General features: G+C 46.7%; 1 protein-coding gene and 1 long non-coding RNA gene across 3 annotated transcripts; one reads left to right on the top strand and one right to left on the bottom strand.

Moving 5' to 3' along the window:
• The first annotated feature begins 333 nt into the window (after nt 1–333).
• On the top strand, nt 334–8,720 carry SIAH2 (siah E3 ubiquitin protein ligase 2). The gene is made up of 2 exons (XM_035889995.1): nt 334–1,617; nt 7,840–8,720. Exons 1-2 carry the CDS (start codon nt 1,477–1,479, stop codon nt 8,395–8,397), a joined length of 699 nt encoding a protein of 232 aa, XP_035745888.1. The 5' UTR covers nt 334–1,476; the 3' UTR covers nt 8,398–8,720.
• LOC118451830 lies at nt 1,526–7,840 on the bottom strand. Of its 2 annotated transcripts, XR_004841400.1 has the most exons (4): nt 7,280–7,840; nt 6,623–6,729; nt 4,143–4,190; nt 1,526–3,377 (listed from the first exon to the last, which is right to left on the bottom strand). It is a non-coding gene; the product is annotated as an uncharacterized LOC118451830 (long non-coding RNA). The 2 variants fall into 2 exon arrangements; XR_004841399.1 differs by lacking the exon at nt 4,143–4,190.
• Nucleotides 8,721–11,977: the final 3,257 nt, after the last annotated feature.

The raw sequence follows: 11,977 nt of genomic DNA, 5'->3' as shown, positions 1-11,977 counted from the left end.
ATCTTAATCTTCCCCCCACAAGATCCTCCCCCTCCAGGAAAAAGGTGGTGATGGGCTGGGGTGGTGGCACGATGGAAGAAAAAACTTTTCTCGGTGGAAAAGTTCAGGTGTTGGCGACTCGCAGTCCCATTAAGTCCCTTCCGCAAGAAGGGGGGCGGAAAAAGCTTACCCGTTCGGGTGTTTCGGTATAAACACGGCCTTGAAGCGTGTTTTTTCGCTTAGCGGCAAAGAACGGCGTGATCCTCTTTCAGTCCGAAAAACCAAATGATTTTTCACTTCACCAGCTGGGGTAGGTAAAAGTGTCGTGTTTGGCCGTGCCTGGGCTGCCCTGGGATTTGCAGGCTGAGGAGAGGAGAACAGACAGATGCAGAATTTCCCGATGGGTTTATGTCTCATCTTCATTCCTATTTCGATACAGAAACAGCTTACAAGAAGACTTTAAGGAGCTTTCTAAGGTTCATCCAACGCAAGCAATAGTAGGTCCACTTGGCAGTTTGAAGAAGGTGATGATTTCTTGGCATTTACAATAATGCCCACGCTGAAAATACCCTGGGGAGTCTCCTCCCGCAACAGCACATGGGACTTGTCCAGAGCCGCTGCAGACAGCAAAGCTGTAGCTCTGCAAAGTCTTTGTTTTTTGCTGGTCCATGTCCCCTTCTTCCCCTTATTTCTTCCCCATCATAAACACAGAACAAAAAAGGAGGCACTTGCCAGCCTCCCTGAGCCTGTTTCCTGGTTCTGCAGGTTTCTAAAGTAAAATGACAGGAGTGCCACCAGCCTTTAAAAGCAAAACTTCTAATGATTCTTTCTAGTTGACTGAAAATCCTGCTCTAAATTTTGTCTTAGTACTGGCATAATCAGTAGATACAAAGGCTAGACCTCTTTTCTTTTCCCTAGTGATTGTAAACTGTTCTGATGCTCAGTCTTTAAAAAGTGGCTTATGGAAGTAGCAGAAATTCTGTTCATGTCTCTCTCATTAGTTCTCCACAGCCCTCCTTTGGAAGGGCAGGGGCTGGTAAGCTGTCAGGTCAGTAATTTCATCTGAATTATTCTTTTTCAAGTCTGTTCCATCTCAGCACTATTCCAGTATTCGCGATTAAACATTTAAGTTTGGTCTGGTTTTTTTTTTTTTTAAAGTGAGTTTTCTGTTTAAAAGAACTAGGTGAACTGCTCTAAAGGGCATATCCTTCCTCACAGACATTTACCAGGACGGCAGATACGTACATGCAGGTAATGCTGAGCGGGTCCTTTTTAATGTCTTCCTGGAGCCCCTCGATGCTCATACCTCCGTAATATCAAAAGCACTTTAAAACCACAGGCTGAAGTGATGGAAGGACAGATACAGGAACTGCTGGAGCCATTGCTGATGTGGAATATGAGAAGAAAGTTTTAAAATACAGAGCTGTCTGTGGAGAGCCGTGGTTGGGCTGGCAGTGGGACCGATGGAGCTGGAGCGGGCACTACTGGGCTCCGGCGATGCATGGCGAGCTTTCCGGTGAGAGCTGCGAGCAGGCACTCGCCAACTCTGCCTGGAAAAGTCAGTCCCTAGCAGCAGCTTTCCCTGGCCAGCCCGCGGGAAGAGCGAAGCGTCTGTGTCGACTGCAGCAGCACAGCATGGTTGGTGGCAAGCGCCCCATCTGCCTCAGGGGGCCAGCTGGGTCACAGGATGGGCCGGCTGTCACTGTCACGTCTTGCAGAGCTTTTGACAGCATGGGGCTGCTTCACCGCTCACCCTTGAATGGGAGTGAACCTCACGGTGGCAATAACAGATGGAGCGCAGTGGTGGGACACGGGTCCTCTCTGCTGAACACAGCAACAAGTGCAGCGAGCCACATGCCCAGCTGTGACCCAGTCTGAGCCCAAGGGAACACAAACAGACAGTGAGGGGGTTTCACTGAAATGCTGGCCTAGTTCTCATTTTCCAAAGTGTCTTGTCGGTCTCATCTGTGACAGCTGGTATTCCCTGCTTGTCCTAAATGAAAGTGATGCATCCAGGCTGGAGCAGCTCCCCAGACCAGAGTCCTCACAGCCCTTCATTGCACTAAGGTGCAGCTCTGCTGCCCACAGGGTGCCAGTCTGTCCAGCAGCCAGATGGCCAGGCAGGACTCGTGCCTGCTCATCCCCACGTGTTGTGGGTAAACAAAGCATGGGAGAGGGAGCAAAAAGCCTACAGACTCTTCCCCATAAAGAGGCGAAGATAAGACATTCCTAACTTTACCTGTCAGGCGTTACTTTACTCACTGGGTAACAGAAAGGTTTCTTAAGCCCTTAATTGATGGGATTGGCTTTTTCACCCCTTGAGGTCTGCTTTCTCCATGGGTAGAGGAGTAAGCACCAACAAAGCATGCCTAAGAACACTCCCCACCCCATGCTCCTCCAGGAGAACCTCATAGTGATCCCTGCATCTGTCAGGCAGGTTCTGGTTCAGGTCTATCAGCTGTAAACGCTTCTCCCGCTGGGCATTCTCTAAATATAAATAATAAGGCGGCGGCTAGCACATGTCAATCAGTTAGGAAAACAGCATTGCCAAAAATTCCTCCAAGTATTACTCCTGCGGTTGATGCGCTCTTCAAAGCAGTGATCTGGCAAAGGAGAGACGCCAGTGAGGTTTGCAACAGCTGAAGCAAGTGCTGGGGCTCAGGCAGCTCAATGTCTTGGTTATGGGACTGGGAGAGTTTTGGCTCTGACCCAACAGTGTTTTGATGGTCTCTGCAATAACCCAAGGTGTGGGTCTGTGCTGGTCAGCACATCAGAGGTGGCTGCTGCAACAGGCAGGAGGCTGTGGACTGGGCTTGTGCTGGCTTGGGGCTTGGTTTGGTTTCTTAGTGCAGCACCTGCAAGCCAGTTCAGAGCTGGGCGAAGCTGGAGAAGAACTAAACCAGTAGTGGTTGGTGTGCTGCACCTCGCAGCTGCCCGGTGAGAACCTAGTGCAGGAGAAGCCCTAGGCTACTGTGCGTGGGAGGGGACAGCTGGGGCAGCACAGGGGGTGGCAGCAGCTCCTGGCCCCAGCTGTGTGCAGGGGAGCCGAGCGGTGCTGCTGGCAGGACGCAGAGTTCCCCCATGCCACGCTGCTGTGGTCACACGTGCGCCTGTGAGTTGTCTAGCTCAGACCTGCGGACCCAAAAGCACAGCACTTGCATAGCCCCACGTCCCAGACCATGCTGCGGTATGACCCGTGCAGGAGCGTGTGTCCTCCCCGCACACCAGTATCTGCTCACCAGCTCTCTGCCCCCTACTCATCAGGCACCCAGAAGCTCCTTGTGGAGGCAGAGGTGTGAATAAGTCTCTGCTCCTCTTACCTCTCACACCCTCTCTTTTATGTGGATTTTTTCTGCTGTGAGCAATTCCTGCTCCACTGCTTTCACTGTTCCCAAGAGCTGCAAAGTAAAATTAGCACGTGTTAATGTTTTTCACTCTTGTTTCTTGGGCCCAAAAACAGCAACAAACTGTCAGGGCTATAATTCTCAGTCAGTGTTTATGTAGGTTGCAGGCAGCCAGTGGGGAGGTGACCCACCGTGCCCCTTGGCGGTGGGTGCCTATCGGGTAGCCAGCACACCCCAGCCCACTGCCTGCCAGGGCCTGGCCCTGGTCTGACTCACCTGTGGTTTTCACTGCATTAAGGGAACCTGACATAAGCTTTCAGGGCAGGGGGGGGGAACTTAGAGCTCCAGAAAATGTGAAAGAACAGATGGAGATGGTGGTCTGTCCGGAGGAGGTCCCTACGCTTCAAGAGATAACTGTGAATGGTACTCAAAATAAATAGGACTGAGACATGACAGAACCGACTGAAAACGGGGATTTGGTGTTGCCCGTGGCTATAGCTGCTTTTGAGTTTATAGTTGTTGTTCTTAAAATGCTTTATGAAAGAATTACAGTTATTGCATCTCTGCACTTTACAGAGCTTCTGGAAAAAAAAAAATCTGTAGGAGGTTTTAAATCTTAAAGTCACAGTAAAGTTACTGAAAATATAAAATGCCTTTTAGTGCTCTAAGCAATCTGCAGAAGACAAAGTGCACATCATAAATACATTCAAACTCCTAATTAATGAATGCCAAAAGGAACTAGTTATTTTCTTTCATCTTTTAAGTAAGTGCAAATGGAAAATAATACAAAGGTGCTATCTAGTTATGAAGGTGACTTACTCTGGATACAGGTCCTTCTGTAACTTTGGGGTCCTTGTCCAATACTGGCTATGAAAGAAAATAAATCTTAGGAATTTGAAGCTGTGTAAAGAGCCACCAGAATTCATTTTCACAGCAGTGCATGAGATACACTGTGATCATTAGCTGCTAAACTTGGAACTGTGACATGGCTAACTGAGCAGCATAGGGTGGGGAGAGGCGTTTCTCGATTTAACCACGTCATCCAAAGTCTATGAGAAAGCAAGTAGAGTCGTGAGCTTTCTCTGTTGTCATCAGCACAACCATAGTCCTCATGTAACCGTGAGTATTAGCCAAGATCTGCGCCCTGCCGTGTTTTGCTAGCCTTTTGTGGTGGGACTTGACAAACAAAGATGTTCATGCTTGAGTAATCTTGGCATGGCCATGGAAATGACGTGCAACCAGCACTCCCCATTTGCACTGTGTAAAACTGTAGGCAGTTCCTGCTTGCGTTTCAGTTTACAATAGAATTCACCTCTAACATACATGGGCAAAAACTAGACCAGCATCAAGAAAAGAATATCCAACAGCAAATTCAGTGTTTGTTTACACTCTGGTAGCAGCCTGGCTGGGCAGCTATATGGATGGCATTTAGCAATGTATAATAGGGAAAAAGAAACAAGCAAACCAACCAACCCCCAGAACTTCTGCATAGGTACACCAGTGATTTCTCAGTGCTGTGATTAATTCAACCTAGCAGTAAGTTTTGCTTATAATAAAGGAAATTACTTTTCCAGTTATTACATACATTAAAAAAAAAAATCTAAGTACACAGGGCTTGATTTTTCAGGGGGTTGAAATTCCATTCTTGCCAGCTTTCTTAGGAGTGGCAATGCCCTGATCTTGGAAGCTAGGACAGATACCTCACATGAAGAGTCTTCCAAGGTCCTTTAACACAGCCATCTCTAACTGGAGATATTGCCATGTTTCTGAGTTTCCATGTGCTTCTGGTCCTTTTGAAGAAAAGCAAATCCAGTACATTCATTGTACTGTACTCTTACACTTTGCTTTGCAGAAAAAAATTGAAAGTCTTTCTGCACCTCACAACCAACACTTCGGATTTAAAAATTGTAAAGGTATAGTGAGACTGTATATAAACTAAGAAGTCTTAAGTAGTATCAGACTAACCACTTTAATTTTCTTTAGACAGGTGGTAGGAGGTAGGCAAAACCACGCTATGTCCTTAGACTGCTGCTGCTACACCATCAGTTCAAGGGAAAGCGTGACAGGTTTCCCCATGTAAGCAAACAACTTGCAAACAGAAATTGCACATTCATGTTACTGTATACAAACTTACTCCTGTATATTGTTCAATGCTGCCTCTACAGCCTCTTCAGGGCTTTTCTTTAAAAGTTTAAAAAAAAAAAAAAAAAAAAAAAAATAGCCATGTCCCTGAACGTTGCTGACATACATATGGGAGCAGGCAGGCCTCTTCTTTCCAGAAGCACTATTTGTATCTCAGGCTACATGTATACTAGAGGGAGCGTCTGCTGGCTAGAGCAGGAGAGATTTGGACTTGGCAGTCTATTCACAGCTCTGCTACTGATTTCCCATGTGGCTTCAGGCAAGTTACTTTAATCCTGTGTCCCTGCCTGCCTTCATTTACAGGGTTGATAATACTGGCCTGCCTCTGCTGAGCACTTTCAAGCTTAACTGATGTTTTCCAAATGCTTTGGGACACTCAGAAAGTGATCTTGTCAAAGTGAAGTTCAGAGCAGCACATGCAGAGTGACATATGTGGCAAAAACATGGCACGCTAAGTCATGTACTTGGTGATGAGCTCTGAGCTGACCAGTTTCCTCTTAGGAGAGAAAATACAGTGCTAAACAAATGACTATGAAAGGAAGTACATAATACTTTCCTGCATGGAATACCAGAAAAGATGAGAAGGGCATTGAAAAAGCAGAAAACAGTCATGCCAGCCCAGGCACTAGTGTCATGGCTGCACTGTTAGCACCGTGTGCAGCCCTAGCTCCCCATCTCAAGGCGGACACGGTAGAAGTGGAAAAGGTGCACAGGCCAAGTAGCTCAAAGGTATTGTATAACCTGTACACAGGGAGAAACGCAAGCTTTTGAAAGGTATGATAAAGATCAATGACCTTTGCCAAGCAGCATGAAGACAGCAAGTCAGTTTTTGCTGTTCACGGTCTCCCATCATTGGTAGGGCTCCTCATCAAATGAAACCCACAGTGATGGGTTTGGGAGCACACAAAAGCAGGTACTTCTCACAGCGAAGGGCAAAGCCACTACTATTTGCTCATCTTGCTCTTACACTCTCACTTCTATAGCCATCACTGCTTGCTTTCACATAGACATCTGGTTTTGCTCAACCAGCGGCTTGTATATCCTTACTAATTTTGTTAATGAGGTTAGGCTCGGAGCTGCTCTTCAACACATTACATGATGGAAGTGTTAACTTAGGAAAAAACAGGAGGCTGGTGGGGCTGGAAGCATACACCTACCTGGGTCGCTGTGGTACACGGCAGGGCAACAGGCATGGCAGGCCACACGTTTGCCATGATGGGGCTTCTACCTTTGGCAGGAGGACACCTTGTTCTGCTGCATCGACCTGCAATAAAGCCATTAGCAGAGGATTAAGCAGCAGGGGCAGACGCAGTAAGTGAAGGCTCACGTTAACTCTTTGTGGCTTATAAAACAAGCTCCTCCAGAAACACAAGGTTGAGATTCTGTCCCAGTATTCCTAGCGCAGTATACCTCGTGTTTGCAGCATGGGTGATTTGCACCTTGGGCATTTGAGCTGAATTTGACCCATTGAGCTGAAACTTCTTGCACACGTTAGCCCAAAAATAATCATTGATACCTTGGTTATATCTGTCCTCAAGGAAGCGCCATAGTGTCCATAAGCAGCCATGCAGGCATGTTGTAACCTGCGTGACAGCATTAGCAGTGGTGTTGGTATTGCTACAGATACCCACAGACTGGGGGAGCTGTGCTCTTGGGGAGAATAGAAGAGACTTTTTTCTCTCTATGGAGATAGTGTGAAAACAATATGGTCAATGTGGACAACTGAACTGACTAGGAAAAGGAAAAGCATCCCCAGCTGTTTAAAGCAAATTAACCCTCTAATGTGCCCAACAATGTAAAAAGAAGGTACTTACTTGTGCACTAGCTTTATGCTTGGTGAAAAATTGTCCTCTCTCTTCCCACTTCTCACAACTGCAGTGTTGAGACTGTTCCAGTTTAAAAAAAGCAGTGAGGAATCTGCATTTGAATTTAATAGAAGTGCTTTTGCTCTGTGATGGTAATAAGGTACATCTATTAAAAATATTTCACTCTAGTAGCTGTTTGATGAAAGTAGAATCCTGCGTTCTTTTTAATGAAAAGAAAAATACAAACCAGGACCACTTCAGCTGATCTGGACCAATCAGATTTAACTACAACAGCAAATCTAACTACAACTCAGCCTTACAATCCATTTTATCAGAGTGCTTGCATTAGAGAAAAAAAAAAAACACAACACAAAAAATTCATTCTTAAGTGGAAATAAAAATAAGTAGAGCTCAGCACTAAATTCAGGGCTAAATAGAAGTATCTAATGTAAAATTTTCAATGAGAACAAGAGTTCTGGTTCATCACCAGTGTTTCCAGTTGACAGGTGGGAGCAGCAAACACTAGTGCTGGTGCCTTTCCTGACTGCTTGTGTTTGGTCTTTTTCCAGTACGCCACAACAGGCTGCTCTCTGACACTCCATCACACAGAAAAGCCAGAACACGAAGACATCTGTGAGTATCGTCCCTACTCCTGCCCATGCCCTGGTGCCTCCTGTAAATGGCAGGGATCCTTGGAAGCTGTGATGTCCCACCTCATGCACGCCCACAAAAGCATTACCACCCTTCAGGGAGAAGACATCGTTTTTCTTGCCACAGACATTAACCTTCCAGGTGCGGTTGACTGGGTGATGATGCAGTCGTGCTTCGGTCACCACTTCATGCTGGTGCTGGAGAAACAAGAGAAGTACGAAGGTCACCAGCAGTTTTTTGCCATCGTGCTGCTCATCGGCACCCGTAAGCAAGCAGAGAACTTTGCATACAGACTGGAGCTGAATGGCAACCGCCGCCGGCTGACCTGGGAGGCAACGCCCCGCTCCATCCACGACGGGGTGGCTGCGGCCATTCTGAACAGCGACTGCCTAGTTTTTGATACAGCTATAGCACACCTTTTTGCTGACAACGGAAACCTCGGCATTAACGTGACTATTTCTACATGTTGTCCGTGATGTATTTGCATAGCTAGCGAAATCTAGGCTGTCTGGACATAGCGCTTTACATTCACCAAGGTTTTTCTTTTTGATCTGTTTTTTTAAGTTATATTCAACTATGTCATCCTGTATGCTAAGGTTCCTAACTAGCCAACATTTTTAACTTCGGAGAGAAGAGAAACAAGAGTGTCCTGTAAGTAATATGAGTGGGAAAAGGTCTTTTTAAATTCTCGGGTGCCTTAGGAAGATTCCCCCCACACAGTCACCTTTTTTAATTTAATTGTATTGTATTTAAAGAGTGCTTCCATTAGACACGTAGCTTAAGAGACTTGAAGGACTGCATTCCTCACCAGTGAGCTTTAATAACAGTTTTTAGCAGGTGGGAAAGGAAAGAAATCCAAGCAAACTCTCACAAGAGAAGTTGTGACTCAAAGGGGAACAATAGGTACTTCAGTGTTGATACTCCATTTCCTGCTACCTTATTAAAAAGGGATGGGCGTTGGGTCATTTGCTGCATTTTTAAAAGAAAAAAGGGGAGGAGGGGCTGGGGTAAAGCATGGCAGGTTTCACAGAGTGTGGGAATTGCCGGCTCCTGTCCGTTTTAGGGGGATCAGTGAGCCCAGCACACGGCACAACCACTCACAGACAGGTACAGGTGAAAACAGGAGGCACACGTCTAATGTATCCCAAACAGCTAGAGCCAACAATATAGAAATACACTCAAGCTGTGCACATGCAGCTTCCCTTGGAGACATACTTGACTATTGATTATTGTAAAAAGACTAATAATATAGCAAGAGCTTTATGGCCAGTGTCGCATCATTTGCTATTTAAGTTTTGTTGCCATATTTACTTTTATTTTGTAATAAATATTTTGCAAAAACTACACTGCATAGCATGCTGTGCTAACATGTGCATGCGTGGCAGTAGCTGTTGCTTCCCAGTTACTTTGCGTGCTCTGCCTTGCTGGATCTGCTGGGCTTCCCCCAGCGCAGGCTAGCTCACCCAGGCGGGTGGCAGGACGGGCAGGGCCTGAGGGGATGCTCGCCCCTGCCGCCTCCCAGCCCTGCTGCTGGAGAGGGCCACTTTGCAGCACAAGCAGGAGAGCCAGGTGGGAATTTGAGTTGCGGGGCAACAGCAACAGCCTGACTCCTGCAAACTGAAATCACGGTCTGTCACCAAAGCTGAATCTGCTCCCCCTCTGCAACCAGAACCTTCTGTCTGAATCGCTCAAGAAAAATACTAGCTCCACATATGGCTTTGCTGAATATCAAGATGTTTGCCATTTGGAAGAGAGTTGTGAGGTGATACAGTCCGCTGAGTTACTCAGTGGTAGAAAGCCTCACAATAGTGGAAAACTACATGTAAAGTGACAGATGAAGCTTGGTGTGAATAAATACAATACATAGGGAAGAAAAACAGTTCCTAACTGCAGCCCTCCAGGGAAGAGCTCTTTGGAGTTGTGACGGAGTCCTATGTAAACATCACCCAGTACCTAGTAGCAGCCCCCAGAAAAGCACACGAGAGAATGACATGGACTGCATCAGCAAAGGGAAGCTTGCTCTGGCCTTGAGAATTTGGAAGAGACCACGGAACAAAACCTGCCAAGGAATTACTCTAATCTTTTTCATATCCAGTTCCTATAATGATCCTACATTTGGTCTCATTTACACTGTGCTGGCACAAGTCCAGCAGCATCAGCCAAGTGAACTAATTTACTCCTGCTTAAGCAGGATCAAAGTCAGGCTCTGGCTCAGACAGGCGTTAACACCTGTGCTTTCAGCAGAACTTGTTAAGCAAGAATTCTTAAGCATTTGATTCATTTCCCCATATTTCAGCAACATCTATAGCGGAAGATAATTTTTCTTACTGACAGTCAGGACATAAGAGTTTTTTTGTGTAAAACAAAACCCTGAGGCCTGTCTTTGATTATAGCAGGATGAATGAAATTAATTACTCCAATGTTGCTTATTACCCACGTTAGGTAAGTTAACACACATTATTTCATTAGGTCTTTCCACACCATTCAGTTCTGAAGTAATGACAAACTTTTGTTATATCTCACAGCAAAAAAACCCAACGCCCAGTATCTTTTCTGATTGAAACTGAATTTAGGATAAGGAATACCTCAGCTGGTACTGCCAAAAAAGTGATGTGTTTCCTCTTCAGATCAGGGAATTAACAGGTGACATTTGTTCCAGCACATGATCAAAGTGTTTCAGGTTGTCTTCCATATGTAGCTGGTATGACTTCCCAAGGGTGATGTCCGAGGGCCAGAGGCAGGAAAGGCTTGCAGGGCACTAGCACCTTGCCAAGGGAAGTGGCAGCACATCAGCAAATGTGTGAAAGTTCCCCAAAATACTCAGAAGAAAGTTACTGAGGCCAGCCTGGTTTTCTTCACAAAACTGCTAACAACAAAGCAACCTGACTTTGAAACAGATGATGGAACATGCTCAGGGAAAACTCTGCCCAGGAGCTGGGAGCAGCAAGGGAGCCACAGCAGGCAGACCTCCCTGACACAGGGAGCAATCCCACCACCCGGCCAGGCTACAGCAAACAGCACGCACCCAACAGCCCCTCTCAGCCGCGCCCCAACACCGCCTGGGAGCAGGTAACTGCAGAAGGCAATACGAGCGACCAAGAGTTGTGCCTATGAAGCAGTTTTTCTGTTGAGTCACTATACTATACGGCTAAGAGTGCTCCCTAAAACCAGTTTCCACTTCAAACACAAAAAAAAAAATATGCAAAAACTCCTAGGGATTGATGGATTTATAGAAAGAGTATGTCACAACTGCAGTGGGTCCCACCTGAGGCTGTGCCAGCATCGGGCTGTGTGCTGTGAGGGCAGGCGCTCACCTCCACCCATGCCGCAGCACCAGCCACACTGCAGCCAGAAGCAAAAGCTGTGGCAGTATCGGGATCTGCACCAACCGACCATGGAAGCAATCTCCCAGGACCCCAATGCTACAGGGGTCAGCACCAACACCAGCTGAGCAGCGTGTCCAAATGCTGCACTAATACCCCTGGCTGCACCTCAACATACTCCTTCCATTTTTAAAAGTGAGTAAGACTTACTTATTTTGTTGTAGAACTCATGTGCTTGTAAGACAACTCAAATTCTTATACAAAGTCCAGATAACATAGCACATACGCGCTGTCCTAAGGCAAATCCAAACCCTGCATTTGTTTGCAAGCGAGGTATCTGAAGAATATTGCTTTCTTTTGTTCTCCAAGCTGTAAGTGCAAATTCCTTGGAGGGATTCAGCAGCACCTAGTCCTACAGGAGACATCAGCAAGAGATGTATACCAGCCATATGACACAAACATCAGAAATCTGTATAGGCAGGTGTTTCAGGTGCAGCTAGGAGTTCACATCCACACAGGCAAGTCTTGCCAGGTTTTGTAACCAGCGTTTCACCTTCAACCCAGCCCCCATTTCACGCAAAAGGCTGTGGCGAAGCTCGAGTGGTTCATCAAATTCGGAGCAGCGGGCGTGCAGGAGGGTGCTGGCAGCAGGAGGATGGAGCCCCAGAGCTTGCTCCAGCCTGCGGCACAGCACCCGCCTGCCACCGCGGGCTTCTGCGGCTCCCCCCGGGCT

This window comes from Egretta garzetta, unplaced genomic scaffold (assembly GCF_000687185.1).
Source record: "Egretta garzetta isolate BGI_Z169 unplaced genomic scaffold, ASM68718v1 scaffold172, whole genome shotgun sequence".
NCBI lineage: Eukaryota > Metazoa > Chordata > Aves > Pelecaniformes > Ardeidae > Egretta > Egretta garzetta.
The sequence above is the reverse complement of the archived record's forward strand: the minus strand, read 5'-3'. Positions and strand labels throughout refer to the sequence as shown.

Excerpts from the sequence above, each read along its gene's own strand:
- SIAH2 (XM_035889995.1), top strand. The coding sequence starts at position 1,477 with ATGCATGGCGAGCTTTCCGGTGAGAGCTGCGAGCAGGCACTCGCCAAC. Across the intron at positions 1,618-7,839 it reads GACTGCAGCAGCACAGCATG|TACGCCACAACAGGCTGCTC; the intron begins GTTGGTGGCAAG and ends GTCTTTTTCCAG.